The sequence below is a fragment of the Lolium perenne genome, chromosome 1 (assembly GCF_019359855.2).
Source record: "Lolium perenne isolate Kyuss_39 chromosome 1, Kyuss_2.0, whole genome shotgun sequence".
NCBI lineage: Eukaryota > Viridiplantae > Streptophyta > Magnoliopsida > Poales > Poaceae > Lolium > Lolium perenne.
In genome coordinates, this window is record NC_067244.2 from 51,721,531 (window position 1) to 51,749,193 (window position 27,663).

Below are 27,663 nucleotides of genomic sequence, written 5' to 3' on the forward strand. Positions count from 1 at the left end.
CCGGATGTCACAGCGCAGAGTCCGGTTGCTGACCGGGCCTCTCGATGGTGCCCGGTCGAGCCGGGCCATGGACCGGAGCAGCCGGTCCGTGACCGGGCTGGTGACCGGACGCAGACTGGAGGGCTCGCCTTCTTCTTGGAACTTGCCCGGATGGCACCGGTTACGGTCCGGTTGGTGACCGGGCTGTCCGGTGCCAGGGCCGGTCCGACCGGATCTGTGACCGGCCAGGCTCTGAAAAACTAGCTGATTTTTCGTCGAATTGGGGGGGTCTCCCGTTGCCTTTTGTTCCATTGCTACACCATCATACCTCTTTGGCTAATACCTGAAAGTCATCTTGTAGGCATGTATTAGTCCAAATACTCTAGCACGGTGTCATAGATACCAAAATAATGGATAAGGGTAAAATACCCTTACAATCTCCCCCTTTTTGGTATACGATGACAAACCGAGCTAGAGTAACACATAGATATTATGATAAGCTCTAAACCTTGATTCCATATAAGATATTACGACAGCTCCCCCATAATGTGTGCACTTGGAGAATTTGCATTTGAATGCAAAGTGCACCATTTGTGGAATATGAGAAGCTCCCCCAATATCTTTAGGAAACAAGCATGGTATGGACAAGTATATCAACATATATAAGCATAAATCATGATTATCCATAAAGCATGATTATCCTAACATAGAGTAGCACACATAATAGTCGTCCATACATATCCATACATGAATTATTCAAAGTAGCAAATGGTTCTTGAGAAATCAAAGCAAATACGCACAAGCCATATAAAATCCAAATAAAGCAACTCCCATGGCTTGTGACAACGAAAGAACCCCGTAATTCTAGACTCTACTCTCTTCTCCCCCTTTGGCATCGAAACACCAAAAAGGCGAAGAAAAGAGGAGAGATGCTAGCGTCCCATCAATAGAAGTGGGGCCCCGCGGATGGAGAGTTGCCATCACCATCCCCATCGTCATCCTCTTCATCGTCATCCTCTTCATCATCATTCTCATTACCTTCATCCTCTTCATCATCATCATCAGCAGGAGGTGCACGAGCAAATCTAGGAGTAGGACCACCAAAGTACAGAGAAGGATCAAAGTTCTGGAACATCTTATCAGAAAGAAGAGGCATCTCCCAGTTTGGTGCGTGGACAGGCTCCAACTCAGGGCCAGGAGGAGGGATAGGCACATTCCTAGCAGCCATGAACTCATTTTGGCGCCTCCTTGTCTCTTGGTTCAAAGAGAGACTTTGATGTGCAACATCATTTGTATTTTTGCACATCTGCCATAAGCAAGAGAAGAACCGTGCGACACCATGCTGTGGGCGACTAGAGGAGCTGGAGCTAGCATGGTCATGGCGTGCCTTGGACCGGCGCTCAGAAGGCATCATTTCAGGAACATCCGGGCTATCACCTTGGGCAGGAACTTTGAAAGCTTCCATCCTGACCCGCTCACCTTGAGTATTGAAAGGTGCGGGCACAACCTTGTTGATGAGCAGCTGAACGTACTGGGCAAGATTAGGAGTCAACCTCTCACGAACACAGCGCCGTAACTCACAGTAGATGAGATCACAGCCATCAATAAGTTGCCGGTGCTCAGGGTGACAGTAGTACATCAAGTTCAGATGATATGCACGGCATTCACTTGTGTCGCCGGACTTGCTGATGAGAGTCTCACGGAATAGCTTGGCAAGTAAGAGGTAGGAGTAGTACATCCCAGAGATGGTGGGAGGTCCAGGTGTGGGTTCCGGCGGATAGCAAATGGCAATGTCCCCACGGTTGAACTTCTGCTGAGAATATATCTTGAAACCAGAAGCACGCCCTCCACCAAACCCCAAAGCTTCACAGAAATCAAGATAGTTGCAAGTGTATTTCTATTTGCCAGTCATCCAAGTCATAGTCCGAGCTGCATCATCATGGAAAAAGACTGTGCAATGAAACTGTCTCACCAAGGTTGGACAATAGCACCCATCAGTAGGTGTCAAGCACATAAGATCATACAACCCCATCCGCCTCAAGGTCGCAACCACAAAGAGAAACTTGGTGGCTTCATACATTCCAATGACATCCTTGATGGCCTTGGGCATAACAATGGTGCCTTTCTTCATGTGCTCGCGGGAGTTATAGAAGTCATCCCACATGACTTGTTGTGTGTTGGTCCAGAAGAATTGATCTCCCCCTGTGTAAGTGGGTTCCTCAAAGCGGTAGGGGTTGGACTCTCTGAGTCTTCGCCATGCCCCAATATGTACATCACCAACATGGAAATCTGGCAGTACCTCATCACCATCCTGTGCTGCATGTTTATCTTTCCTCTTATTGGCAGATGTCTTGGTTCGGCCTCCAGTTGAGCTGCCACCCGTAGTCTGAGGAGCACGACCAGTAGAGCGCCGTGGTGGAACCCCGGAGCGCCTCCCTCGCTTGGCAACAGTACCATGGCCCGCATCAGTCCATTCATCACCTGTGAATCAGCAAAATAGGGCGAGGATAGCAAAGAGGTAAGTGTACATGTCATCAGCATATGTGAGGAAGCCAAAAGCATAGCCTATATTCAAGTGTTTCGACGAGATCATGCGAAAAAGCTGGGCGAGCCGGCGCAGGGGCCGGTCCGACCGGACGACAGACCGGACGAGCCGGTTGGCCATCCGGTTGACCGGGCGCTACGCCGGACCAGCCGGTCGAGAGGCCGGTCGACCGGGCTGTAGACCGGGCCATGCTGAGTTGTGATGTTTGCCCAGAAATTCGACACAAAATCATGCAAAAACTCACAAACTTGAACATAGATTATACCAGGAGAGTGAACAATGTGCATAGGAGGGGTGTGACACTCTAGGTGGCATGAGGACTTACTAACCCTAACCCTAACCCTAACTTTTCTCAACTTTCCTCAACAATGGGCAATGGGAGAGGGAAAGCAAGAGGGAGAGGGATAGGGAGGAAGATTTACCCGAAGACATCGTCCTCTTTGCCCAAGTGAGCAAGAAGAACTCGTGAAGAAGGCTTGAGGACCAAATCCCCACGATCTCCCAAACTAGCTTGAGAGGGACCAAATGCTTTGGTGAAGATGCTGGCGAGATCCCGATCTATGGTTGTGTGAAGTTTGGGGAGAATCTAGTGGTGGGAAGTGCCTAGGGTGTGGTGGAGGTGGTGGAGGCGGCGGCCATGGAGGTTTGAGAGGTGGGGGATAATGAGGAAGAAGATCCCCAAGGGGTATCCTCTCCAAAACATAATAGCCCGCACGGCCGGTCGGGCGCCCGGTCGACCGGGCCAGTGACCGGACGATCCGGCTGACAAAGCCGGTCCGACCGGGCCAGTGACCGGCCAGAGTCAATTTTCCCAAAAATGTGCCATTTTGCCTCGTTTTGCCCCTAATCTTTGTGTAAATGTGTGTGAGTGCTCATATGATGACATGTACATATAGATAGATAGATGATGATGAGATGAGCATAGACATGGGGTTGGAAAACACAAAGTTCTCTAGGCATACCCATTGGAGTGAAAATGCAAACAAGATACAAATAGCTACAATGGGCATGATTCGAAGTATATCAAGAATCATAAGAGCATTTTGAAATAGTTTTTTTTTTTTTTTTTTTGCAATAAGATCATTTGGCCTTATATAGTCAAATCAAGTTGTAATGAAGGCTCAATGAGGGGCGGGGGATTACTCCCCCTATGTGAAAGCGCAAATGTCATGAGACCTCGAAGAGACATGCTTGGGTCCATATAATGACATTGGGTCTATTTATGTTGCACACATAGGTATGCATCATACCAAGATATGGTAGAATGACTATCCCCATATGTGCTATGCCTCTAAGCTAGATAGCAAGATAAATGCAAGAATATATTGTAAGAAGTTAATCAATCCAAGTTTTTAGGATCAAGAATACCAAGTTCTCCTCTCAAGTTAACAAAGCGGGCTTCATCCAAAGGGTTAGTGAAAATATCCGCCAATTGGTAGGTTGTTCCCACATGAGTGAGATCAATATCCTTATTGGCAACATGATCACGTAGGAAGTGATGGCGAATGTCAATATGTTTGGTGCGACAATGTTGAACCGGGTTGTTGGCGATCTTTATTGCACTTTCATTGTCACAAAGAAGAGGCACCGTACCAAGAGACACACCATAGTCTTTCAAGGTTTGCTTCATCCATAACAATTGAGTGCAACAAGATGCCGCGGATATGTATTCGGCTTCAGCGGTGGATAGGGCGGTGGAGTTTTGTTTCTTGGATGACCAACTCACCAATGACCGGCCAATAAATTGGCAAGCCCCGGAGGTAGACTTCCGATCAACCTTATCACCGGCCCAATCGGAATCCGAATAGCCAATGAGTTCAAAGGTTGACCCCTTTGGATACCATAGCCCGAGAGTAGGAGTGAGAACAAGGTATCTTAGTATCCGTTTGACCGCCACTAAATGGCTCTCCTTGGGAGCGGATTGAAAACGAGCACACATCCCTACACTTAGCATGATATCCGGCCTAGAGGCACAAAGGTAGAGCAAGGATCCTATCATGGAGCGGTATACCTTTATGTCCACATCCTTCTCACCGTCACATGAACCAAGTTGCCCCTTTACGGGCATGGGTGTCTTCATTGGACTTGCATTGGTCATGTTGAATTTCTTGAGCATGTCCTTCACATACTTTTCTTGAGAGATGAAGGTGCCTTTTGCAAGTTGCCTCACTTGGAAGCCTAGAAAGAACTTCAACTCTCCCATCATGGACATCTCAAATTTCCTAGTCATCAATAGCTCAAAAGCTTTGTTATGATTGGGGTTAGTTCCACCAAAAATAATATCATCAACATATATTTGACATATGAAGAGGCCACCCCCTTTAACCCGCTTGGTGAAAAGGGTGGAATCGACCGTACCCATGCAGAACCCATCATGTAGTAAGAAATCCCTAAGGAACTCATACCAAGCACGTGGAGCTTGCTTGAGACCGTAGAGTGCCTTATGGAGTAAATACACGTGGTTGGGTCGGCATGGGTCTTCGAAACCCGGGGGTTGAGCCACATATGCGGTTTCTTTTAGGGGACCATTCAAAAATGCACTCTTCACATCCATTTGATATAATTTGAAATTGTGGAAAGATGCAAATGCAAGCAAAAGACGAATAGCTTCAAGACGGGCTACCGGCGCAAAGGTATCCTCAAAATCCATACCTTCTATTTGGGCAAACCCTTGCGCCACTAACCTTGCTTTGTTTCGTATAACAATGCCATTCTCATCTTGCTTGTTCTTGAATACCCATTTGGTCCCAATGACATTGATGCGATGATCCTTGGGTCTCTCAACTAGAGACCATACTTCATTACGAGTGAAACACTCCAATTCTTCTTGCATGGCAATTACCCAATCCGGATCGACCAAGGCTTCATGTACCTTAAGTGGTTCAAAACTAGACACAAAAGCATGATGTTGACAATAAGTGATAAGTAATGCATGGTGTCTACGAGTTACCACTCCTCTTGAGATGCTACCAAGGACTTGATCCACTTTCATGTCACTTGCCCTTGTAGCGGCCTTGATCTTCCGAACGGTTCCTTCATGATCAATGAATTCATCTCTTGCTAGTACTTGATCATGAGGGACCACTTGAGCTTGATCATGAGTTGAGGATGTTTCTTGATCGTCATCATGATCTTGCTCCATGGAATGAGGATCTTCTTCTTGTTCTTCGGATTGAGACTCATCTTGAGTAGAGGATGGTTCTTGAGTTGCACTTGATGGTTCGGCTTGAGTTGAGCTAGGCTCCACTTGCGGCGTGCTTGAGACATCTACTCCATCATCTTGATCATCATTATGAACTTCCATGGGCCGGATGTGTCCAATGCCCATATGCTTGATGGCACTAGATGGATCATCATCATTACCTGCAACACATGGAGCAACTTGCTCCACTTGGGAGCCATTATCCTCCAAGAACACCACGTCACAAGATACTTCAATAGTCCCGGAGGACCGGTTGTAGTATCTATAGGCGTGAGAGTTCTCTGCATATCCAACAAATATACCCTCTATGGTTCTAGTTTCAAATTTACCGAGCTTTCCTTTGTTGTTCTTAACAAGGCATTTGCATCCAAAGACACGAATATACATGACATTAGGCTTGTTACCGGTAAGGAGCTCGTATGGGGTTTTGTTGTGGAGGGGACGGAGGAAGAGCCGGTTGGTGTAGTGGACGGCCGTAGAGATGGCTTCTCCCCAAAAGTTGTGGGGTGAGTTGAATTCACTCAACATGGTTCTTGCCATCTCAATGATAGTCCGGTTCTTCCTTTCAACAACACCGTTTTGTTGAGGGGTGTATGGCGCCGAAAACTCATGCTTGATGCCCTCATCATCCACAAACTCTTGCATAGTGTAGTTCTTGAACTCGGTGCCATTGTCGGTCCTAATTGCCTTGATCTCGGATTCATACATACGTTGAGCTTTCTTGGCGAAGGTGATGAACTCTCTATGGGTCTCGTCCTTAGACTTAAGGAGAAAGACCCAAGAGTATCTTGAGTAATCATCAACAATGACAAGTCCATACTTGCTTCCACCAAGAGTATCATAGTGTGATGGCCCAAAGAGGTCCAAATGAAGGAGCTCCAAAGGCCTAGATGTGGTAACAATACTCTTGATGGGATGCTTCTTCTTGAGTTGCTTTCCGGCTACACATGCACTACAAACACGATCTTTCTCAAAAGAAACACCGGTTAGTCCCACAATATGCTCACCCTTTAGGAGTTGTTTAAGATTCCTCATGTTAACATGACCAAGGCGGCGATGCCACAACCATCCTTCGTCATGCTTGGCCGCCATTAGACATGTGGAGAAGGAGGGGCTCTCTTTCGAGAGGTCAACCACATAAAGGTTGTTCTCCACATATTCAACAAGGACCAATTTGAGATTGTCACTCCTAAAGACTTGCACATAGTATTTAGTGAAATATGAATTGTACCCGGCATCGGCAAGATGATATATAGAAAGTAAGTTATAGCCAAGGTGTTCAACAAGCATAACCGTCTCAAGGCACAAGTCCTTAGAGATTGCTACCTTGCCATACCCAAGTACCTTTCCCTTTGAGTTGTCACCAAAGGTAATGCTTGACTTCTTGTTGATATCTTCAATGAATTGATCAAGCACACCTTTTCCTCCGGTCATATGATTGGTGCATCCACTATCAAACACCCATTTTGGACCACCGGAGGAATACCCCTACAAAATCAAGTAGAGGATTTAGGAACCCATCGATTAATGGGTTCCTTTGCAATGGCAACAATATCTTTTGGTACCCAAATTGAGTACTCTCTATAAGCATAGCCATTAGGAGGGCCAACATAGTTAGCATAGACATCACCATAATAATCAACAAATAATGCATAGTGATCGTTTGGCCCCGTGCGGTCACCACTAGTGGCTTTGCCCTTTGAGGCTTTGCCATTGTTAGTGACCTTCTTGTTCTTATCTTGAGCGGGTTTCTCCTTCTTGTAGTTGTTCTTCTTGTGGGACTTGGGGACATATCCAAGTCCATACTTTTGATTGTTTGACCTTTGCTTACTCAAGAGGTCATCCAATCCCATCTTGTTCTTGGCGGTGGTGAACTTTGCAAGTTCCTTTGTTAGCCTAACATTTTCCTCAAGAATAGATGCTTGCTCACAAGAAGATTCATTAGGATGATAGTCAAGACCATATTTGGTCACCAAGGACTCAAGATATGCATTGGTCTCAACATGCAAAGAAAGTTCCTCTTGTACACGAACATGTTCCTCAACAAGTTTAGCATGCTCACTAGTAAAGGAAATGGAGGAACAAGCAAGCTTTTCAACTTCAATGGGATCCTTCATTGATCCAAGAGCCCTTTTGTAGGATTCTTGAAGTAGATCATGATTCTCTCCAAGTTTCTTGAGCTCATCCTTGACAAGCTTGTTAGCTCTTTCAAGGTGATCAAGATCCCTAGTGAGAGAAGCATGAGCAACTTCAAGTTCCTCCTTTGAGGCATTGAGCTCTTGGGTCAATAATTGAGCCCTATCAATAGTTTCTAGGTCCTTAACTTTATCAAGTTCATAAGTTTCAATTTGTTGCTTAAGGCCTTGAGATATGCACCTTTCGGTGTTTAGCTCTTGTCTTAGGAGATTGAATCTCCGTTCCTTCTCATTCAATTGATATTCTAATTCCTCAATGGACTCATCCTTTTCTTTGAGTGAGTCCATCAAGAAATCAAACTTGACAAGAGCTTCACCACGAAGGGTGCATCTAACATCATAGAGTTCCTTAAGCATAATTAATTCTTCTTGATCTTCGTTTTCATCATCAAGAACACTAGATAGGGAAGGTGGAGGTTCCATTACCTTGGTTTCCCTTGCCATAAGACAAGAGCCAATGATTGGAGAGGAGGGAGAGTCATCGGAGTCATCATCTTGGGTTGTTCTTGCCATGAAGGAAGAGCCAACATCATTCTCCGTGGAGTAATCTTTGGAGTAGTTATATGTGAAGAGTGACCCGGGCTTAGAGTAAGCTAAACCGGCCACTCCGGCCTCCTTCTCCTCATCTTCCTCTTCTTCATCGGACAAGTACTCGGCCCCAACAAAAGCTCTTCCCTTGTTCTTCTTGTACCGATCGTTGATTGGATTCGGCTTCAATCTTGGCTTGACCCCTTTGATGAACTTTGGCTTGTCTACCCTTTTCTCATAAGGGCACTCATTTGCAAAGTGGTTGTCTTCATCACAATTGTAGCAAGTTCTCTTCTTCTTCTTGTCATTGAGGAGCATTGGGAACTTGACCTTGTACTTCTTGGCAAAGAAAGCAAAGTCGGTAGCAATGTCACTAGTTGAAGTCATTTCTTCATCTTCTTCAATTTCATAGTCTTCGTTGCTTTCATGGTCGGCTCTAGCTTTGAGAGCAAGGTTGTGTGACGCTTCATGGTTGTGTGAGGCTTCATCAACACGGTTCATTGCCTTGAGCCTCTTTCCGGCTTTGGCCATGCTTTCATTGGCGGCCACATAGGAGACTAGATCATCGGAGTTGAGATCGGCACTCTTGGTCATGATTTGCAAGTTGAGTCCAAGGTTGGTGTCTTCTTGTTTGACGGAAATCATAGCAATGACCTTGGATTTTATGAAGGCTTCGTTCATCTCGAATCCGTCATTGTACTTCTCAGCACCAAGTCCCTTGACCCTTACTTTCAGAGCACCAAGCCTAGCATAGGCATCGAATACGGATTCTCCATCTCGAATCATGAACTGGTAGGCCTCTTGCTTTGCGGTCTCATAGAGAGCTGATTGGATCAAATCGGTTCCCTCTTGGAGTACTACGATCCGATCCCACAACTCTTTAGCGGAGACAATGTCATCGACTTGATCAAGAAGCTTGCGGTTGATGCCACTTCTAATCTTGTCACGTGCGGATGCATTGAGTTGACGGTTGTAGAACTCGGTGGAGGTCAACCGAGTAGGATCTTGTGGCTCCCGATGTCCATGAACAATGAGCTCCCATAGCTCCACACTGCAGCTGCGAATATGAGATTCCATAGCAGATTTCCAATGTGGAAAGTGAGTTCCATCGTAATGGGGAACGGTCCCACTATGGTTTATATGAGGCATGGGTGAAGTGTTTCTGGGATAGTCATGGTTAACATCATGGTAGGTTTCCTTAGAGGCCGAAGCCCCACTAGAAGTTCCACCCGCAGTTAGGTTCTTAAGCATGGCAGTCATTTCAGTCATTTGGTTTTGTAGCTCATCCTCCCTTTTCTTCTTCTCGACATCATATGCCAAGAATCTAGATTACATCTCTTTAACCGAAAGGTTAGAGTCGTCATCTAGACCCTCGAAGAGTTTATCCATCTCACTCTTAAGGCGGTGAAGCCCTTAATAAGAGTCCAGGCTCTGATACCAATTGAAAGTATAGAGATGGTAAACCTAGAGGGTGTGAGTATAGGTTTCTACAAATTTTAATTCTTTCTTTGCAATATTAGGCTTTGCGGAATATAAAGATGAGCCTAATGCAAACTAGGTGAAGCAACCTATATGAGGATACAACTAACTCGAGCACGAAGGCTCTCACAGGCAGTTAAATCACAAGTAAGGAGTTCGGTTAGAGATAACCGATAGCACGCGGAGACGAGGATGTATTCCCGTGTTCCCTTGCTTTGCAACAAGGTACGTCACGTTTGGAGGAGTGGAGGTCCCACGAAGGATTCCCCGCGCCACGAAGGCTCACCCTATTCTCCGGAGCCTATCCCACGAAGGAATAGCTCACTCACTTGTGGTAGACTTTGAGGTAGCCTCCAAACCTTCACAATCTTGCCCGGAGCAAATCCACAGCCCGGATGCTTCCGGACTCCTCTTGCCTACCTAGGGTTTCCAAGGAACCCTAGGAAGCAAGCCTCTCAATGAATACAAGGGGGAATGAGATTTGGCTTGGTAGAACGGTAGATCGGGTCCTCCTCTAATGATTCCCCGGAGGGATTTGAGTTTGGGTGGAGGAGGAGGGAGATCTGAGGCTTTTGGTGTTTCTAGTAATGGAGTAAGAGAGAGAGAGCTCAAGAACAGCTTGTAGTGTAGTGCCTAACTGTTCAGAGGTAGGAGAAGACCTATTTATAGTGTTCTTCGAAATACGGCCGTTGGTCACTTGCCACATCAGCAGATTCTTTGAGAAACCCGGTCAACCGGATTTGGCGCCGGACAGGCCGGTCCACAGCCCGGTCAGACCGGGCCACAGACCGGGCCGGCCGGTTTCCAACCGGAGCTGGGACCGGGTCTTGACCGGGCAGGCTTCTGAGCTTACTGGATGGCGCCCGGATGTCACAGGCGCAGAGTCCGGTTGCTGACCGGGCCTCTCGATGCAGTGCCCGGTCAGACCGGGCCATGGACCGGAGCAGCCGGTCCGTGACCGGGCTGGTGACCGGACGCAGACTGGAGGGCTCGCCTTCTTTACTGGAACTTGCCCAGATGGCACCGGTTCTGGGTCCGGTTGGTGACCGGGCTGTCCGGTGCCAGGGCCGGTCCGACCGGATCTGTGACCGGCCAGGCTCTGAAAAACTAGCTGATTTTTCGTCGAATTGGGGGGGTCTCCCGTTGCCTTTTGTTCCATTGCTACACCATCATACCTCTTTGGCTAATACCTGAAAGTCATCTTGTAGGCATGTATTAGTCCAAATACTCTAGCACGGTGTCATAGATACCAAAATAATGGATAAGGGTAAAATACCCTTACACTAGGTCACGGTTCCACTAAGGGATTTCCTTCGAGGCGGAAACCGGGCCTTACACAAAGATTGGGGCACACATCCACAACTTAATTGGAGGCTCCCAACAAATCGCCACAAAGGCCTAGAATCCATCTAGGGTTCCAAGAACCCAAGAGTAACAACCTTCTTGCTTTCACCACCACGAATCACCGTGGAGAACTCAAACCGATGCACCAAATGCAATGATAAGAACACCACAAATATGCTCAAGTCCTTCTCTCTCAAATTCCAACAAAGCTACAAAAGCTATTGGGGGAATAAGAGAGGAAGAACAAATAAGAGGAGGAACACCAAATTTCTCCAAGATCTAGATCTAGTGGATTCCCCTCACAAAGAGAGGGATTTGATTGGTAGAAATGTAGATCTAGATCTCCTCTTCCTTTTCCCTCAAAAAGATTCAAGAAGTATAGGAGGAGTAGAGGGATATGGCAAGCTCTCAAGGTCAACAATGGTGGAGAGCACACAGGGGAAGAGGTAGCTGCCCAAGGAGGAAGAAGGGGGGGCTTAAATACCCCCTCCCATCGAAATATGACCGTTTGGGTCAGCTCAGGCTGGATTTTCCGGGCCGGATATTTGCAAAATATCCGGGCCCCGAAAAACGGCTAAGGACCAGAAAAAACGTGCCCCAGGATGGGGGCCGGATATTTGGCCGGATATTTGCCCGGATTTGTCCAAAAACCGGATTTTTCCGGGGGGCCGGATTATCCGCCCCAAACTTGGGCCGGAATATCCGCCCCCCTGAAAACTGGCAGAAACATCAAACTGAAACGGGCATAACTTTAGCATCCGGACTCTGATTTTGATGATCTTGGGCTTGTTTTAAAGCTAGGAACAAGCTCTACAAGATCATGCAGGAAACCATCATAGTCCAACAACGGAGGATAGAAACAAATGATGAAAGGTTTGACCTATCTAAAAAAGACATACCGGTAAAACCTTCAATCTTGAAAATGCAACAAGTTGCCCGTGCAAAAACCATTCTTGATGAACTAGAGCTTGTCATGAGAATAAGCACAAGCTCTAAATCATCACATGGATAAGATCCAAATAATAACCAAGAAAGATGATGAACCAAACTCGAAAACGCAACAAGTGATCTATGCAAAATCCGTTTTCGATGAACTAGAGCTTGTCATGAGAATAAGCACAAGCTCTAAAACATCACATGGATAAGGTCCAAATAACAACCAAGAAAGATGATGCAAGGATGCAAAGGTTTGAGCTCTCTCCGAACGATACGATCGAGTTACTCACTCGAGAGCCCTCTTGATAGTACAGCAACTAAACTATAAACCGGTATCCAACTACACTATGAGACCGGTGAGAAAGAAACCCTATCAAGAGCAAACCTTATACTTGCGCATTCCACTTGAGCTTGATGACGACGATCTTGACCTCAACAAGATGGAACGCCTTTCTTGCTTGTGCTTGCTTGACGAAGTCTTGTAGATTGCTCCCCCATAAACCACCATGGGAGAGCTTCTTCTTCGGCGCATCTTCACATAAACATGACCACCATGTGGATTGCTCCCCCATAATCCACCATGGGAGAGCTTCTTCTTCGACGCATCTTCACATATCCATGATCACCATATGGATGGCAAGACTCAAGCAAAGGATCTCTTCGAGATGGCTCATCTTGAACTTGCACATTATTTCTTCATTCTTCATCATGTTGATGTCTTGAAGTAACTTGAGGGCTCACTTCATCTTCATCTTCAAGACATACTTGACACTTGATATCCTTCATTAATTTCTTCTTATTGCAACCTTGAAGCCAACATATGGTTCAAGAATTGCCTATGGACAACTCCTACAAATATAACTCAATGCAAACATTAGTCTATAGGGATTGTCATTAATTACCAAAACCACACATGGGGGCTCCATGCACTTTCAGAGATGCCCTTAGACCGTAACAGAGTTGAAGATCCCTCTCCCTTCCTCCATGATTCAATTTTCGGCTATTTTTTCTTCCACAATGTAGGTTCAGTTGAAACTGTAAGAGCATCTTCACCGGCAACCTTCAAATAGATGGTGGCAGGTGCACCGGTAGTTTTATATTGGGGGCACTGACACCCGCTTTATCTATTTGAGGAAGTGTTGCCTACACTAGGGATCTTCATAATTATGTTTGAATAAATAAATTTTAAAAAACTTACAAATTTTAATCAAACTTAGATGTATTTACGTGATTACTTGTTGTAGGCGAGCCTCACATCCTCGCGGACAGCTGCCTCGGCATGGCGCTAAGCGTTGACATCAAGCAGGCTCTGTTGTTCTGCCGCCACGAGGAGGCGACCAGCCTCTTCCATAAGTGTTCGCTCGCGTGAGTTCTCGACGAGGCGCTCGATGATGGCGGTGTTGGTCTCCTCGCGGACTTGCTCCAAGATCATTCGAGCGCTGCACGTTAAAAAAAAACTTAGAAATTTTAATCAAACTTAGGTGTATTTAGGTGATTCCTTATTCTAGGCGAGCCTCGCATCCTCAAGGACGGCTGCCTCGCATGCTCTGTTGTTCTGCCTCCATGAGGAGGCGACAAGCCTCTTCCATGAGTGTTAGCTCGCGTGGGATCTCGACGACACGCTCGAAGATGACGGCGTTGGTCTCCTAGCGGACTTGCTCCCAGATCCTCTGGTCGCGCTGAGTGTTAAAGGAAGTCAGCATTGCCATCTGCTCCGGATCGCCCTTGAACTGCTCCTTGGCGCCACACTCTGCCTGCTCCTCCAAGACCTCCGCGTTCTTGTCCGCAATGAACACCTCGTCCCACTCGTTGAACTTGGAGTCATCAGATAAGTCATCCAAGTTGACGTCCGGCAGCTCAAGCTCGTCGTCGGGATGCGGCGGTGGCAATATTTCGCTCCTATAGTACAAACTTGATATTGTTCGATTCGTATTGGAAACATTTTCTAATGATATCAATTCTATATCAAATACTTCCTCCGTCCCGGTTCATAGGACTTGCACGTATCCCTATGTCGTAAATTTGACAATGATAATAGAAGATATGTATCAAAAATATATATCATTAGAAAGCTCATGTGCTCACTTTCTAATGATATAATTTTTATGTTGTACAATTGTTATTATATTAGCTAAACTGAGAATCTGGGGATACGTGTAAGCTCTATGAAACGGAACGGAGGTAGTATTTATTCTTTCTTATTTACATGAAAGATAAATCTTGAAAAACGTGTGCGTCTTATATTCATTGAAACGGAGGTAGTCGGAAATTGCAGCTAAAGTCCAAATTATCTGATTGTACATGAATTACACATGAAATTCATCTAATCGAGAATTAACTTCAGATATGGACACCTGGTAAACGGGGTAAATATGGGGTGTGTCTATTTGCAGCAGACAAAAGGCTATCTATTTTTTGCGGGTAATTAATAGGTCGGCCCCTTCCCCTGTTCCGCTCTGGCCATGAATATTCCTCCCCTGCCCCGCTCTGCTCTGCCCCTTTCAGATCTACCAAATCAACTGGACTTGCCACTTAACCGTCTCGGCCGATCCATGGAGCAGCAGGCAGCAGCGCACGAGTCCAAGATGGAGGAGCTGGAGCTGCCTACGCTGGACCTCGACCATGAGTCGTCCAGTCGTTTCACGGAGCAGCTGGCGGCGGCGTGCCGGGACCACGGCGTGTTCCGGCTGGTCAACCACGGCGTCCCCGCCGACCTCACCGCCCGCCTCTTCCGCCTCACGCGCGACCTCCTCGACACGGACCCAGCCAAGAAGGCCAAGCTGCCCGGCTACTTCTGGGGCACGCCGGCGCTCTCGCTCCGCGTCAAGGACCTCAACTGGGTCGAGGGCCTCCACCTCGCCCCCGACAACGCTTCTGCCGACGACGGCGGCGCCGCCTACTCGGCCTTCAGGCAGGCGGTGACGGCGGAGTACGTCGCGCACATGGCGCGCATCGCCCGGAAGCTGTTCGACGCCCTGGCCGGCGACCTCGCTCTCGCTCTCGACGCGGAGCAGAGGGCGTCGTACCTGGAGGAGCGCGGCGGCACCTTCCGCGCGTACCGCTACCCGGCCTGCGACCCCGCCGCCGGGCGGCAGCACCTGGGGATGGAGCCGCACACGGACAGCTCCGTGCTCTCCATCCTCAACATGGACCTCGTCGGCGGCCTGCAGGTGCTGCGGCGAGACGGACCGATCTCGAGGTGGTGCGCGGTGCGGCCGGTGGAGGGGGCGCTGGTGGTCAACCTGGGCGACATGATGCAGGCGATGAGCGGCGGCGCGTACCGGAGCGTGGAGCACAGGGTGGTGGCGCCGCCGCCGGGGACGGAGCGCATGTCGCTCTGCTACTTCGCGTTCCCGCAGGAGGACGCCGTCATCGTCCCCAGCAGCACCGGCAAGGAGGAGAGGTACAGGGCGTTCAGCTACCGGGAGTTCCGGGAGCAGGTGCAGGCCGACATCAAGGCCACTGGCGCCAAGGTCGGGCTCGCCCGGTTCCGCATCCCCGATCATCCATCGCCGGCTCCACAGTGAATGCAATGGATCCGTGATGCATCGGCCTAACTCATGTTGGAGCCGCAAGATTTTTCGCAAGAAAAAAAAGAATAAGCCAACTAGACATTTCACCGTGACTTGTGATACGCTAATCCCTCATTTTCTGATTCTGGCATCTGAAATTCAAGATTTGGCCAAGAATTAACCTAAGAATATGTGGGATTGTGGATCATGTTACACAATTTTTTTATCCCGTATGGTTGGTGTATTTTCGCACCCGGGAGCATATGCTCCCGGTATATGCTCCCGGTTTTAAAAATGTCTTTTAAACGTAGTTGGAGATGTCAAAAAATTCCGAACAAAAAATATGCGTGTACATCTCGACATCATGCCGGAGTAGCATGTCTGAGCCGAATCCCTTTAGGGTGAAGGCGAGACAAGACGATCCCTTCAGGGTGAAGTCGATAAAGCAGCAAGAGGAACCCTTCAGGGTGACTCGATCCAACAAGAGTCAACTCAAAAGAGTTACTCGATCCTTTCATTCTTTATGGAAATGAATAGACTGATGTTCCCTTCGGTTCATTTGTCATGCTTTTCCAATCTTAATGACCACGAAGTGCCGCAGTGCCCGGCCCACGGAGTGCCACCGGAACCCCCATGATTGGGGGCAGGGGGTTGATCAAGCCCTTCTACTTCTAGTTAGGAGGTTATAATCTCTTAAAGCCCCCATGAGTGGGGGTTTGGGGGTTGATCAACGAACGGAGTGAGAAGCAAGTCAGTAAGCTGGGTGAGTGAAACAGTGAACGCAAAGATACATGCAGCTATGCCTCCTACAGCTAGCAGGCCAAGGCACATTTGCTCGACTGAAGAGGAAGAGCAAGTATGCCTGCAGTCCAGACATCTAGCTTGCTTAAATAAAGTCAGCAAGCGTAATGGCTGGATAGCGGTGGAAGAGAGCAAAGCGAGCTTCTGAGCGTCCCGTAGGGGACCTGCAGCGGGGCCGACTTATGGGAGGTCGAAAGGAGGAAGAGAGGCATGTATCTTTAAGTGAGCTGCTTGAGCGGAGGGTAGGCTCGGGAGCGGAAGACTAAAGCAAACGGAGAGAGGCAAGGCCTTCATTTGTTTTAAAATAGTCTCCTCATTCCCGTTCTTCTTTTTTATCTTCTTGTCTTGTTTATTCTGCTCCAGTATCGTGGAAAAGATGATGAATTTTGTGGAGTGCTATCATGGTATCAGTATGTACAAATTTTTAACATGATGAATTTTTCGGAGTGGTATCATGTGCTATTTTTCCCTAAGCTGATTCGATCTCTAGATGTTCCGATGAAATTAACTATTTGCTATGAAATACAAACATAACCGCACCAGGCGGCGCAGACCGGGTTAGGGCTAGGCGGGCCCCGATATGGGCCAGGCGGGCCCCGATATGGGCCAGGCGGGACGCATCCAGGGCTAGGAGGGCCGTGGAGGTGGCCAGTGCCGGCGGGGCTCCTCCCAGGCTGCACCGCTGCTGGTGCCAGACCTAGGCCAGGTGGGCCCAGATTCAGCGGTCCTCGGCAGTACGGCTGTGCGGTTCATCTTTTGTCCGGGAGGGCCGAGGGGAGGCTCTTGCTCGAGTTTGGTGGCGAGTTCTTCGATGTCGACAAAGTGTCCGGCTTGACCGGCGGCGCGACGGTGTCGGCAACGGCGCGGCTTTGTCCCCGGGCGTCGTGGCGGGGGTGCTTCTTGGCGGCGGTGTGCGGTCTCGGCCAAGGCCGTTTTGCGAGGAGTGAGGTTGCGGCGACGCCGCTCATGGTGTCTGGCTAGCACGTGGCGGTTCGATGGTGGCAAGGTTTGGTCTGGCACGGTGCTGCAGGTGGATGGCGACGACGACCTAACCGTAGCAGTGTGGTGTCACGGCTAATGGGGCGTGATCGAGGCCTGGTGGGCGGCCGGGCTTGATTTAGGCCACATTGACCATGCTACTGCGTCCGGACGGTGAGACGGACCGATCATGTGCTATCTTTCCCTAAGCTGATTCAATCTCTAGATGTTCCCATGAAATTAACCGTTTGATATGAAATACAAACATAAACGCACCTGAGAAAATAGAATTTATGCATCCCTACAGAGATAGGTAGATACAAAGGGCGTGTTTGGTTTCTCGCAGTATTTCCGTGCATATGTGGACATCTTCTCCTCGGAGTCATGATTTACCGCCCAAGTTCAAATTCATGTTGTGCATGTAGGGTTTTTATCAAAAAAGTTGGCTCATTTGTGCACTTCGCTTGCCTACCAACAAAGTTAGATTTTGAGTAGAGGACAAAAATTTTGACTGGTTGATTGCATACACTTTAGTGTTGTGGCAATGACTTCTCCCAAGTGACGATATTACCACACACTAATGTATACTAACAAGAGTCGTAAGAACAAACATGCAAAGGAAATTAACATAGCTTGGCCCTAGCTACTAGCAAAGAGCAATCTATTGTAATGTTACCCACTTAATATCAAGTAGGAATTCACCATAAATATAAGTTATACACATAAATAGTAGTTCATAGAACACAACGGCATGGTTATCTTCAGTTCTTTCGCTTCAGATCTGATGTTGCCCCTGCCAGCTAAGATAGCGCCAGCCCACTCCTGCACCGACACCATGGCCAGCACCATTGTGGTCAAGCCTCACATCATTCTCAGCGGGAAGAACTTATCAACACCTAACCCTAAGATTCAGTTGTGTAGAATGATACATGCAAGATCTAGCTTAACTTGGGTATGGAATGGAATTTGTTCTACATGGTGGTGAATTGGTGATCGACTAAGAGGGCGTTGAGGCTACTTTTCACGCGTAAACAAAGATCCGATTTTCTGGCTCCCTCCATCTCTATTGTTCTCCCCGGCGAACATCTTTCCTCTTTTTGTGCCCACCAGTGCATGTCTGAATAATAATGGTGAAATCAAACGTTCCTCCAAGAATAGGCAAAAACAGTTGGCAATGAAAATACCGATTTTTACATTCATGGATACAAGAAACAACATTGCGAGGAATGCCCAAAGTTGCAAAATATTTGACCTTTTTTGTTTTCAGAATTGCAAAATATTTGACCTTGCTGTGAAGTTCAGGAAGAAGACGATAAAGAAACAGAACTGGGCCGTGCTTCAGCCTCAACCAAGTATAGCAGGGCCGGGCGAGGCCGAGCCGTATCGAATCGGCCCATAAGGCTCGCTCCTCGTGTCTTCCTCCACTTCAGCGTCTTCCGGTCACCACCGACTCCGGTGAGCCCTTCCTCGCCGCCGGCCGGCGATCTCCGAATCAGAACGCGAGTAAACACCCAATCCTCCGACCTCGTGGACTTCTCACGAGTTGCACTCCGGCCCGTTCGCGTTTGCCCTTTCTTTCGTTCCGTATTTGCGTCCACGTTCCTGGCTGGATCTAACACCGGCCTCTTATCTTAGCAGCAGGTGCTCGTGATGGCCGCCGCCGCGGAGAGTGGAACCGGGGAGCCGGCGGCCAACGGGGACAAGCCCGAGGAGGAGCCGCAGCAGTTCGACCCCAGCCGGAGTAAGGGTCCTCTCCTCCCAAACTGCCTCGTTCGTTCGTCGCTGCACCTAGTTTCTGTGCATTGTCCACGGGTCGACACGATTCTTGAACGGCGATATATTGGTCAATGCACACGATTTGTTTGAATTGCAGAAAATACAGAAATAAGCCTGAATCGCGATAATAATTTTCACAAGCCTTGTGCAGGGGGGAGTTCTTGTCGGCTTGGTTGCCTTATGGCCTGTATAGGACCTATTCTGCGACATACAATGCATTACAGTTCACGCTTGCAATCGTCGTCTTAATTATTTCGAGGCGTATGCGTAGGATGATGATTGATACCCGTTGGCGCAGCTTGAGAATCACTTAGGTTGAACACAACGTACTTTTCAAGTATGAATGTATGATCAGTAATTACTGTAAGCTAAATGTGTTGCGCATGAGTTCAGTGGAATCTAGGAAGTACATGTTTGTTTGGAGGGTCCCGCATGAGGTTCCTAAAATGTTTCATAGCACTGGTAGCACGCATACCAGCTGGTTCTCTCCGTGCAATTTATGCTGTCATATGTCTGTATAATAAATTGCCATGCTTGCTGTATTTCCACACATTGCCTACCCTGCTTCCTGCGGTGCCCCCATTGAATTCTCTAGCCACTGTTTGGTACTAACACTAAGTTCACAAGGTTGTTAAATAATTTTACTGGACTTCATTATAGTACTGTATGGTTCCGTTTAGTATGGCATCTTTAGGATTTTCTTGAACCAGATACTCTTTCTGTTCTATTAGACATTATTTGGAAAAACTAGTGGATCCCTTTCATTTTCCGGATGTTGCTATTTGTGAGTATATGGCATAATCCATGAGATCCTTACAGCATTCTGACACATGATTTATCATTGTTTCCAAGTGATTGGCGTCATCAAAAGGAAGGCGTTGATCAAAGAGCTAGCTGCTGCTTACCATGCTGAGTGTGTAGCAAGCTGTAAAGAGCTACTGCAACTCCAGAAAAAGTGGGAGGAGGTCTGTATCTAAGAATTTCAAGTTCTATTAACTTTTCCTCCACTTGCAACCATAACAGTACTCCCATGCCTGTAGCATTGTTCAATGTTCAATTTACATTAGGTCTGTAATTCTGCAACTGAATGTACGTTGATGACCGTGTTTGTGCGTCAAATCTGGAATGCTACACATCTATTGCAAATTTTGAGTTTCAGTCATTGAACTATGAAACATGTGTAATTCTTTTCCTGGGACAGTAGCAGCACAGGCTTGTCTTAAACCTTTTAATTCACATAACTGCCTAATATGATGGGGGTGGTGTTATTTGGTTTAGGTAATATTTTTGCGAACGGATTCTTTGTTCCAACATTAGGAATTTACCAATGAGTTTGTACACTTCATTTATTTTGTTTGTGCTAGCACCTTCAATTCTCCCCTGTTCAGTTTCTATTTTTCTGAATGCTTCTTGTCTGCATGTCTTCTATTCCTCCATGCAAATGTTGTTTTTGTACCTTGCTCCTTCCTGGCACCACTTTCTTCAAACAAGGCATCTCTAATGTGTGTCTGTTGCCTTTGGTTTTGTTCCTCAGGAGCAACATGCCGAGGCCAAGATGCCTGAAGAACTAAAGATATCGTCGGCGAAGCCTTCTAAGCGCAGGAAGAGGTAGATTTAGAGGATGGAGGGAGAGGAAAATATTGCGAGTAGAATGCCTGCTGCATCGTATTGCTGAATCTTAGCTTAGTCGACAGTAACGTGTGTGAGCAAACACTACACTGTTGAGTGTGCTACCCGTGACATGTGTATACGACGGTCTATTTACTTTCTTTAGCAAAAGCTACTAGTAAGAGTTTTACACATTGGGCTCACGAGCCGCGTGTATCACGACTTTTTTTCATTGATCGCAAGAGTTACTGAAGCTCTGCAAGACAACGATTGAACTCTTGTGCTCCTTCCATTTGAGAAACGTGTGCTCTTTCCAGTTTCTAAGTTACGTGCTGCTAATCCCCGTATGCATGTATCGGATCTTTTTTCCCATGCTACCATGAAGTAGAGAATCTGTTTTCGAGGGTGACAGGATCCCACTGCTTGTTGCATTCACTAGAACGTGGCCGGTGAAACAGCCAAATTTACATGTTACACCTGGGTTTCAAATGCATCCAGAGGTGGATTAGGAAGGAAAAATGGGGAGAGAAATTACATGTATTTTTATGTTATGGAACCAGAGAAAGCACAAACGACCGAGCTCTCATAAACCGCCGTATCATCAGCCAAGATGGTGATGTCAGCAGCACATTTATGGATTGTTCGGTTTGCTGTGGAATGAAGTGGATCGAGTAGATTAAATCACATCTAAATCGAAATCCCCAAAAGAAAGTGGATTAACCGAGGAAGTACTTACGGGAAATATCTTGAGCAGAGCAGTGCCTAGAGTTAGATCATTCCTAGCCTTCCAGATTTTCCACACGACATTCATTAAAATATCTGTCCAAACCCTATCACTTACTACCTCTATTCCAAAATATAAGAAAAAGGCTTGTATTTTAATAGATGGGCAGTCACACAACCAAGGGCATTTGGGAGCCGCATTCCAGTGCGCCGCTGAAGTAGTTTTACCGGGAGGCATCCATCACTCCTAGTAACCCCTGAACCCACCAGGCCACAAATCTAGACCCACAAGGTCACAAATATCAAGTCTAACAACCTAGATCCACAATTACACCACTTCTAACCATCTATTACATCCGTTTTGAAACATACCCTTTTTTTTAGAAAACTTCAATCTCACTATGAGTTTGATGAAATCAAATTGGTTGATATCTCAAGATTTTTTTTTTGGTTGATGATGTAACCTTGATGGTTAGAAAACTTCAATCTCACTAAGAATTTTTGGAACATGGGTACTCCTGAACCCGATTAAGGGCATGTCTGATTCGTAGGACTTCACAAACTAAAGAATAGGAAAAACATATGAATAAGATAAGAATGCATGTGCAATTCCATAGGATTGCAAAAACACAAAAAAATGCGAAATTGGATGTTTGATTCGCAGGAATAGAAAAAACACAGGAATCTTTAAAACCATAATCAAATCATGATTATAATAAATGTAAAGATAAAATTAGATCATTATCATGCAACTTATGACCTTTTATCTCATTCTTTATGCATAAGAACGTAAACAAAAGGTTTGAGTGGATTATAAAAATCCCTTGTTTTTTCTATGAAGTCTAAACCAAAGGAAAGATTCCTACACTTTTCCTATGCCCCATTTCTTTAAGTCAAATGGATGAGCAACGTCATGAAAGAAAAATTCCCCATTCCTATAGTTTTCCTCCATCATTCCTATGAACTAAACATGCCCTAAACTTATTCTGGTATCAAGTTACATAGTTATCTAACCACCAAGTGACAGTCTGACTACCAAGTGACAGAAAGCTTGGGAGGATAGAATATTTTTTAGTCTGTTCATTGAAACTTTTAATTTTTTACCTAAGATATATGCTTTTTTCGAATTCAGATATAAAAATTAGCACACTAACATACGCGCATCTGCTCAAAGTATAAATTTTGGAGCCGGCAAGTTATAGGATTCATGGATGCATGCTGGGCTCTTCTTCATTTCAGCCCAAGACGATCCGATTGGTTGATATCGTAGTCGCAAAAAAAAAAAAAAAGATTTGTTGATATCGCACGGACTCTTCTTGCAAACCATCTGAATATCTGATTCCGATCGAGACCGGTCAGGAAAAAACCAGCAATGGCGGCCGCCGCCGACTCATCCGCCGTAATCATCGAGCCCAGCTCGTTCGACGTGGTGGTCTGCGGCACGGGCCTCCCGGAATCCATCCTCGCCGCCGCCTGCGCCGCCGCCGGCAAGACGGTCCTCCACGTCGATCCCAACCCCTTCTACGGCTCCCACTTCTCCTCCTCCGTCCCGCCCCACGCCCTCCCGTCATTCCTCCTCTCCTCCGCATCTCCCCCCTCCACAACCTCCTCCGACGCCGGCGTTGTCCCTCTCCAAAGCCGGAGCAGTCTGTACTCCGACATAGAGACATTGGGGACGGTCCCCTCGGAGGGCAGCTTCGCCGTCGACCTGGTCGGCCCCAGGCTGCTCTACTGCGCCGGCGAGGCCGTTGACCTCCTCCACCGGTCAGGGGGCAGCCACCACGTGGAGTTCAAGAGCGTCGACCTCCTCTACTGGGATCATGGCGATCTCTTCCCAGTTCCAGCCTCAAGGGAGGACATCTTTAACACCAAACTATCGGAGGACGCCAAAGTTGGCTTAGTCGAAAAAACCCGCCTCTCCGCCTTCGTCAGGCTTGTAAAGTCACACATTGCAGCACAGGAGAGGGAAGAAGGCAAAGCTTCCATACCCGAGGAAGACTTCGATCTCCCCTTCCTTGAGTTCCTCAAGAAACAGAAGCTTACACCCAAGATGATAGGGTGAGATTAAGTCTGTGTACTCCTCTATTGGCACTCTATTGTCAGTCACTAGCCACTAGCGTGAGTAATTAGGAGTGACCAAAGTTCTAAATAGCAGGCTAAGCTATTTAGCGGCAGCAAGCGAAAAAAGATATAGATATTGTTCCCTTCTAGAGTTTTAAATAGCGGCAACAAGTTTTTTCAGTCATGTTTATTTGTAAGATTGTGACAAATAGTTATTATCACTAGTTTAGTGTGTGACTAGCTAATTAATGATGCCTGCATCTCGTTTATTCGTAGGGTTGTGTTGTATGCAATCGCGATGGCGGATTATGACCAAGAAGATGCCGCCGCAGACTCGTGTAAAACATTGCTAACAACCAGAGATGGAATGAAGACCGTAGCTCTTCATTTCAAGTCCATTGGGAGGTTAGTTTTCTTTCCTTGCATCCTTCGGTCACCCTCTTCGGAAATATATTAAAGACCATATATTATTGATGTAAATACCTTTTTGAGGTACTTTTGTTTAGCTTATAACTAAACTGTGGAATAAATATAAGTGATTTTTACCTTGTGGAATAAAGACCATGTATTATTGATGTATCAGGTTTGCTAATGCAAAAGGTGCTTTCATCTATCCTATGCATGGCCATGGTGAGCTGCCTCAAGCTTTCTGTCGTTTCGCTGCTGTTAAGGGTGCCCTATATGTAAGATGATATTGATACCTTCAAAGTATATGTATCTGGTTTTGATTTTACATGTATCGTTGGCTTACTCTTTCTCCAACCAATATCATATATCTGAGTATCAACTTTCTATCTCCATGTTTTTTTAATCTAATGCAATCTGATTGATTGCAACCTATATTTTGATAATGTATTATGTTATATACCAATTGCTTGAAACCCCTTTACAAAAATGACTTGTTCGTTTGTGTAAAAAACTACCTTTCTTCCAAGGATGCAATAAATATTGGATCAAATATCCTATAAACTATTATCGTTATGTTCATTTTGATATTTGCCTCAGGCAATATTTATTTTATGTCAATGATCAGGTGTTGCGGATGCCTGTCACTGCCCTTCTTATGGATAAGGTATGATAAAAATTATGCTCTATATTGTGCGTGTTCTTGCATTTTGTCTGTGCCTTGTATAGTTGCTTCCAATATATCCTTTAGTGTGTCTTACTTATATTATCTGTTTAATCACTTCCTGCACAAACAAGTGTTAACAAATCACAAGAGATTAGAAATCTTACTTGGTTCATCAGAGATAAAATGGGCAGAATTAAGAAAAAAAATTCTGCACCATTAAATTTAAGAAGATACAAATGTTTACCAAGATGATGCGTTTTTTACATATAAAAGGGTCTAGGACCATTCAACTGCTCGTCTCCCGGTCATGAGCTCAATGCTGTAAGACAAGAAATCTTGTTAAGCTTTTGTTCCACAAAAGAGTGGGGAAGAGCTTGTTTGAAGTAGAGCAGGGAGAGCTTCCTTGCTTACGATATGCACTAATATGAATGCTTTAGATTAATCACCATAATCAGAAGAAGAGGGATTGTTGTGTTTTCTTTATTTATATTCTACACGTGAAAAGATGTTGCTTGTTTATTGCACTCTTCTATAATTTTTTTGACCATTTCTTTGTTTACTGAAATCCAATAATCAACATATTCTCGATCAGGAAAAACAACATTATATCGGCACAAGGTTGGCAACTGGTCAAGATATTCTGTGCCAGCAGTTGATACTCGATCCGTCATACAAAACTCCTTCCTTGGATTTGCCATCGGGCTCTTCAGACCCAAACTCACCAAGAAAAGTTGCTCGCGGAATATGCATAACTAAAAAGTCTGTGAAACAGAATTCGTCGAATGTTCTGGTTGTTTTCCCCCCAAAATGTTAGAATAAGTGTTCCCCTCCTTGTTTTTTTGTCCTTGAACTAGCCATAGCTCATTCTTTTTCTTCTCTTTGATGACACATGTTTCCTCTAATTCAGCACTACAAGAGCAGCAGGTTGCAACTCTTCGGGTGCTTCAGTTGAGCAGCAATGTAGCAATATGCCCTCCTGGAATGTAAGTTAGCTCCTATCGATATATATCATTAATGTATGCAACTTCCCTCACTGGCCAATCTCACTTGTAGGTTCATGGCACATCTGTCTATTCCATGTGTTGATGCCCACATAGGAAAACTCTGCATAAACAAAGCAATAGAGGTTCTTATCGGTTCCCAAACTTCAGATGGTTCAGAAGGCCATTCAGAGAAAACCAGAGAAGACAACGATGATGCAAAGCAAGGTCTAATATGGAAGTGTGTTTATGTTCAGGAGATCACACAGGTCCATTTCTTTGAAATCATTATGGATTGTATTCACAGTTCAATATTGGTAAACAACAATTATTATACTGATGTGCACATTTGTACTATGTAATCACAACACATATATGCTTTCATGTCTTCCACCACCAGGCAAAATCCGGTCCTATATTATCCTGCCCAATGCCTGATGAATATCTTGACTACAGAAATATACTGGAATCAACAGAAAAGGTATGCAGTATGTGATGTTACATTCTTTATTATCAATGATGTATTTGCATCTGCACAAGAAAGTAGGTAACTAGAATGGTTGCACTTAGCCTGCTGAGTTTTGAGTCCTTACCTAACTTTCAAGTTTCAATGACCCTCGTCTCTTTTCCTTTTGGAAGTAGGTTATAGTTCTATCTAATCTACAAATTTTTAGAACCATTCCAATACTATTCTGCATCGAGGAAAACCGTAACTTGTATATCTTGTGATGGTGTGTATTTGGTTTCCTCTTGTAAGATACAATGTTGGTGTAGCTTTAGGGGCCGACTCTTCATTTATTAGACAGTAGTTATGTCGTGCATAATATATTGAGAAATTAAGAATCATGTCATATGTATAAAATCATCTTGCCTGGCACATAAGTTAAGTTTGTTTTTGAAAAGTTTATTTAAAACCTCAATTTATTTCAATGTTTTTCTTGCAGTTATTTGTGGAAATCTATCCCAACGAAGAATTCCTGCCTAGAAATTCAGCTCCTCAACATGAAGATGATGACTCTGATTCCGCAGAGTGAAACCATTTGTTATTCTTGAAGGAATCAACTTAGATTTCAGGTGTAGAAACTACAACTAACTAAGCACAGTGGAAAGCTATGCAAGCAGAATTCTTTGGTTGCGGAGGGTTTGGATGCATTCATGTCAATAAGCAAAAGGAGGATTGGTAAACCATATTGTACATGAGTCCCTCACTAGTAGCAAAGGGAGATAAAAACTTGCTTAGTTTGCAACTTGTTCAACATTGATGCGTCTCCATGTAAATAATACAACGCTGGTCTTGAATGTAATCATTCAATGCTGGTAGGCATCTTGGAATATGGTTTACGCCTAATCTCCATGTTGACAAGATACTACGGAGTAATTTGTTGAATCAAATTCTATAAGATACGGCAAGTCAATGAAATAAATTTGTAATATGTCTCGTCATCAAACAACACGACGTGCCATCCACATGCCAGGGAGGAGATGTCATTTAGGGAATGTAGCTGGGTGCTGCTAGAGAAGATGTTTAAGGCAGCCCCCTGTCCTTTGAGGTCTTGTTTGGTACTAGAGTGTTTGTGAGTATTCGTGGGGATAATACTCTAGAGTATTGAGTGATCCCCTACCGTCACCTAATCCCCGCAAAACCCCATCTCCAATCCACTAGGTAGGGGTAGAGTATTGAGGATTGAGAAAAATCACTAAGATTTGGGGGAAAAAAAGTGGGGATAAGCGGGGATTAAACTCGCTCAATACTCTAGCATCAAACATACATTTCGAATAAGTAGGGATTTGGATTTTGCTGCGGATTATCCCCACTACCTACTAAAACTCCAGTACCAAACAAAACCTCATAGATTAGCTAGAAAATGGATTTGGCCTAAAGTCTTAGGATATGTCCGACCAAATATTTTACCGATAATCCAGCAAATAAAGCGAGTTTGCCGT

The 27,663-nt window shown here is 45.7% G+C and overlaps 3 protein-coding genes across 8 annotated transcripts; all 3 read left to right on the top strand.

Moving 5' to 3' along the window:
* The first annotated feature begins 14,655 nt into the window (after window positions 1–14,655).
* On the top strand, window positions 14,656–15,953 carry LOC127292007 (gibberellin 2-beta-dioxygenase 8-like). Its single transcript, XM_051321355.1, has one exon. The coding sequence runs from the start codon at window positions 14,671–14,673 to the stop codon at window positions 15,733–15,735; it is 1,065 nt and encodes a 354-aa protein (XP_051177315.1). The 5' UTR covers window positions 14,656–14,670; the 3' UTR covers window positions 15,736–15,953.
* Window positions 15,954–18,844: 2,891 nt separating this feature from the next.
* On the top strand, window positions 18,845–21,207 carry LOC127292110 (uncharacterized). 6 transcript variants are annotated; one of them, XM_071827087.1, is made up of 4 exons: window positions 18,845–19,062; window positions 19,138–19,240; window positions 20,128–20,240; window positions 20,810–21,207. In XM_071827087.1, the coding sequence occupies exons 2-4, from the start codon at window positions 19,150–19,152 to the stop codon at window positions 20,885–20,887; spliced, it is 282 nt and encodes a 93-aa protein (XP_071683188.1). In that variant the 5' UTR covers window positions 18,845–19,062; window positions 19,138–19,149; the 3' UTR covers window positions 20,888–21,207. The 6 variants fall into 6 exon arrangements, with proteins under 6 accessions (XP_071683188.1, XP_051177428.1, XP_071683183.1 ...); XM_051321468.2 differs by having other exon boundaries at window positions 18,845–19,056; XM_071827082.1 differs by having other exon boundaries at window positions 18,845–19,052.
* Window positions 21,208–22,958: 1,751 nt separating this feature from the next.
* On the top strand, window positions 22,959–27,074 carry LOC127292031 (rab escort protein 1). The gene is made up of 9 exons (XM_051321383.2): window positions 22,959–23,664; window positions 23,944–24,072; window positions 24,251–24,350; window positions 24,701–24,739; window positions 25,332–25,548; window positions 25,647–25,722; window positions 25,793–25,988; window positions 26,120–26,200; window positions 26,664–27,074. The coding sequence occupies exons 1-9, from the start codon at window positions 22,979–22,981 to the stop codon at window positions 26,751–26,753; spliced, it is 1,614 nt and encodes a 537-aa protein (XP_051177343.1). The 5' UTR covers window positions 22,959–22,978; the 3' UTR covers window positions 26,754–27,074.
* Window positions 27,075–27,663: the final 589 nt, after the last annotated feature.

Bases quoted from the DNA above. Each gene is read 5' to 3' on its own strand.
- LOC127292007 (XM_051321355.1), top strand. From the start codon at position 14,671: ATGAATATTCCTCCCCTGCCCCGCTCTGCTCTGCCCCTTTCAGATCTA.
- LOC127292031 (XM_051321383.2), top strand. From the start codon at position 22,979: ATGGCGGCCGCCGCCGACTCATCCGCCGTAATCATCGAGCCCAGCTCG. The intron at 25,549-25,646 runs GTTAGAATAAGT...CCTCTAATTCAG, and splicing joins GGTTGTTTTCCCCCCAAAAT to CACTACAAGAGCAGCAGGTT. The intron at 25,989-26,119 runs GTCCATTTCTTT...TTCCACCACCAG, and splicing joins ATGTTCAGGAGATCACACAG to GCAAAATCCGGTCCTATATT.
- LOC127292110 (XM_071827087.1), top strand. From the start codon at position 19,150: ATGGCCGCCGCCGCGGAGAGTGGAACCGGGGAGCCGGCGGCCAACGGG. The intron at 19,241-20,127 runs GTAAGGGTCCTC...ATTGTTTCCAAG, and splicing joins GCAGTTCGACCCCAGCCGGA to TGATTGGCGTCATCAAAAGG. The intron at 20,241-20,809 runs GTCTGTATCTAA...TTTGTTCCTCAG, and splicing joins TCCAGAAAAAGTGGGAGGAG to GAGCAACATGCCGAGGCCAA.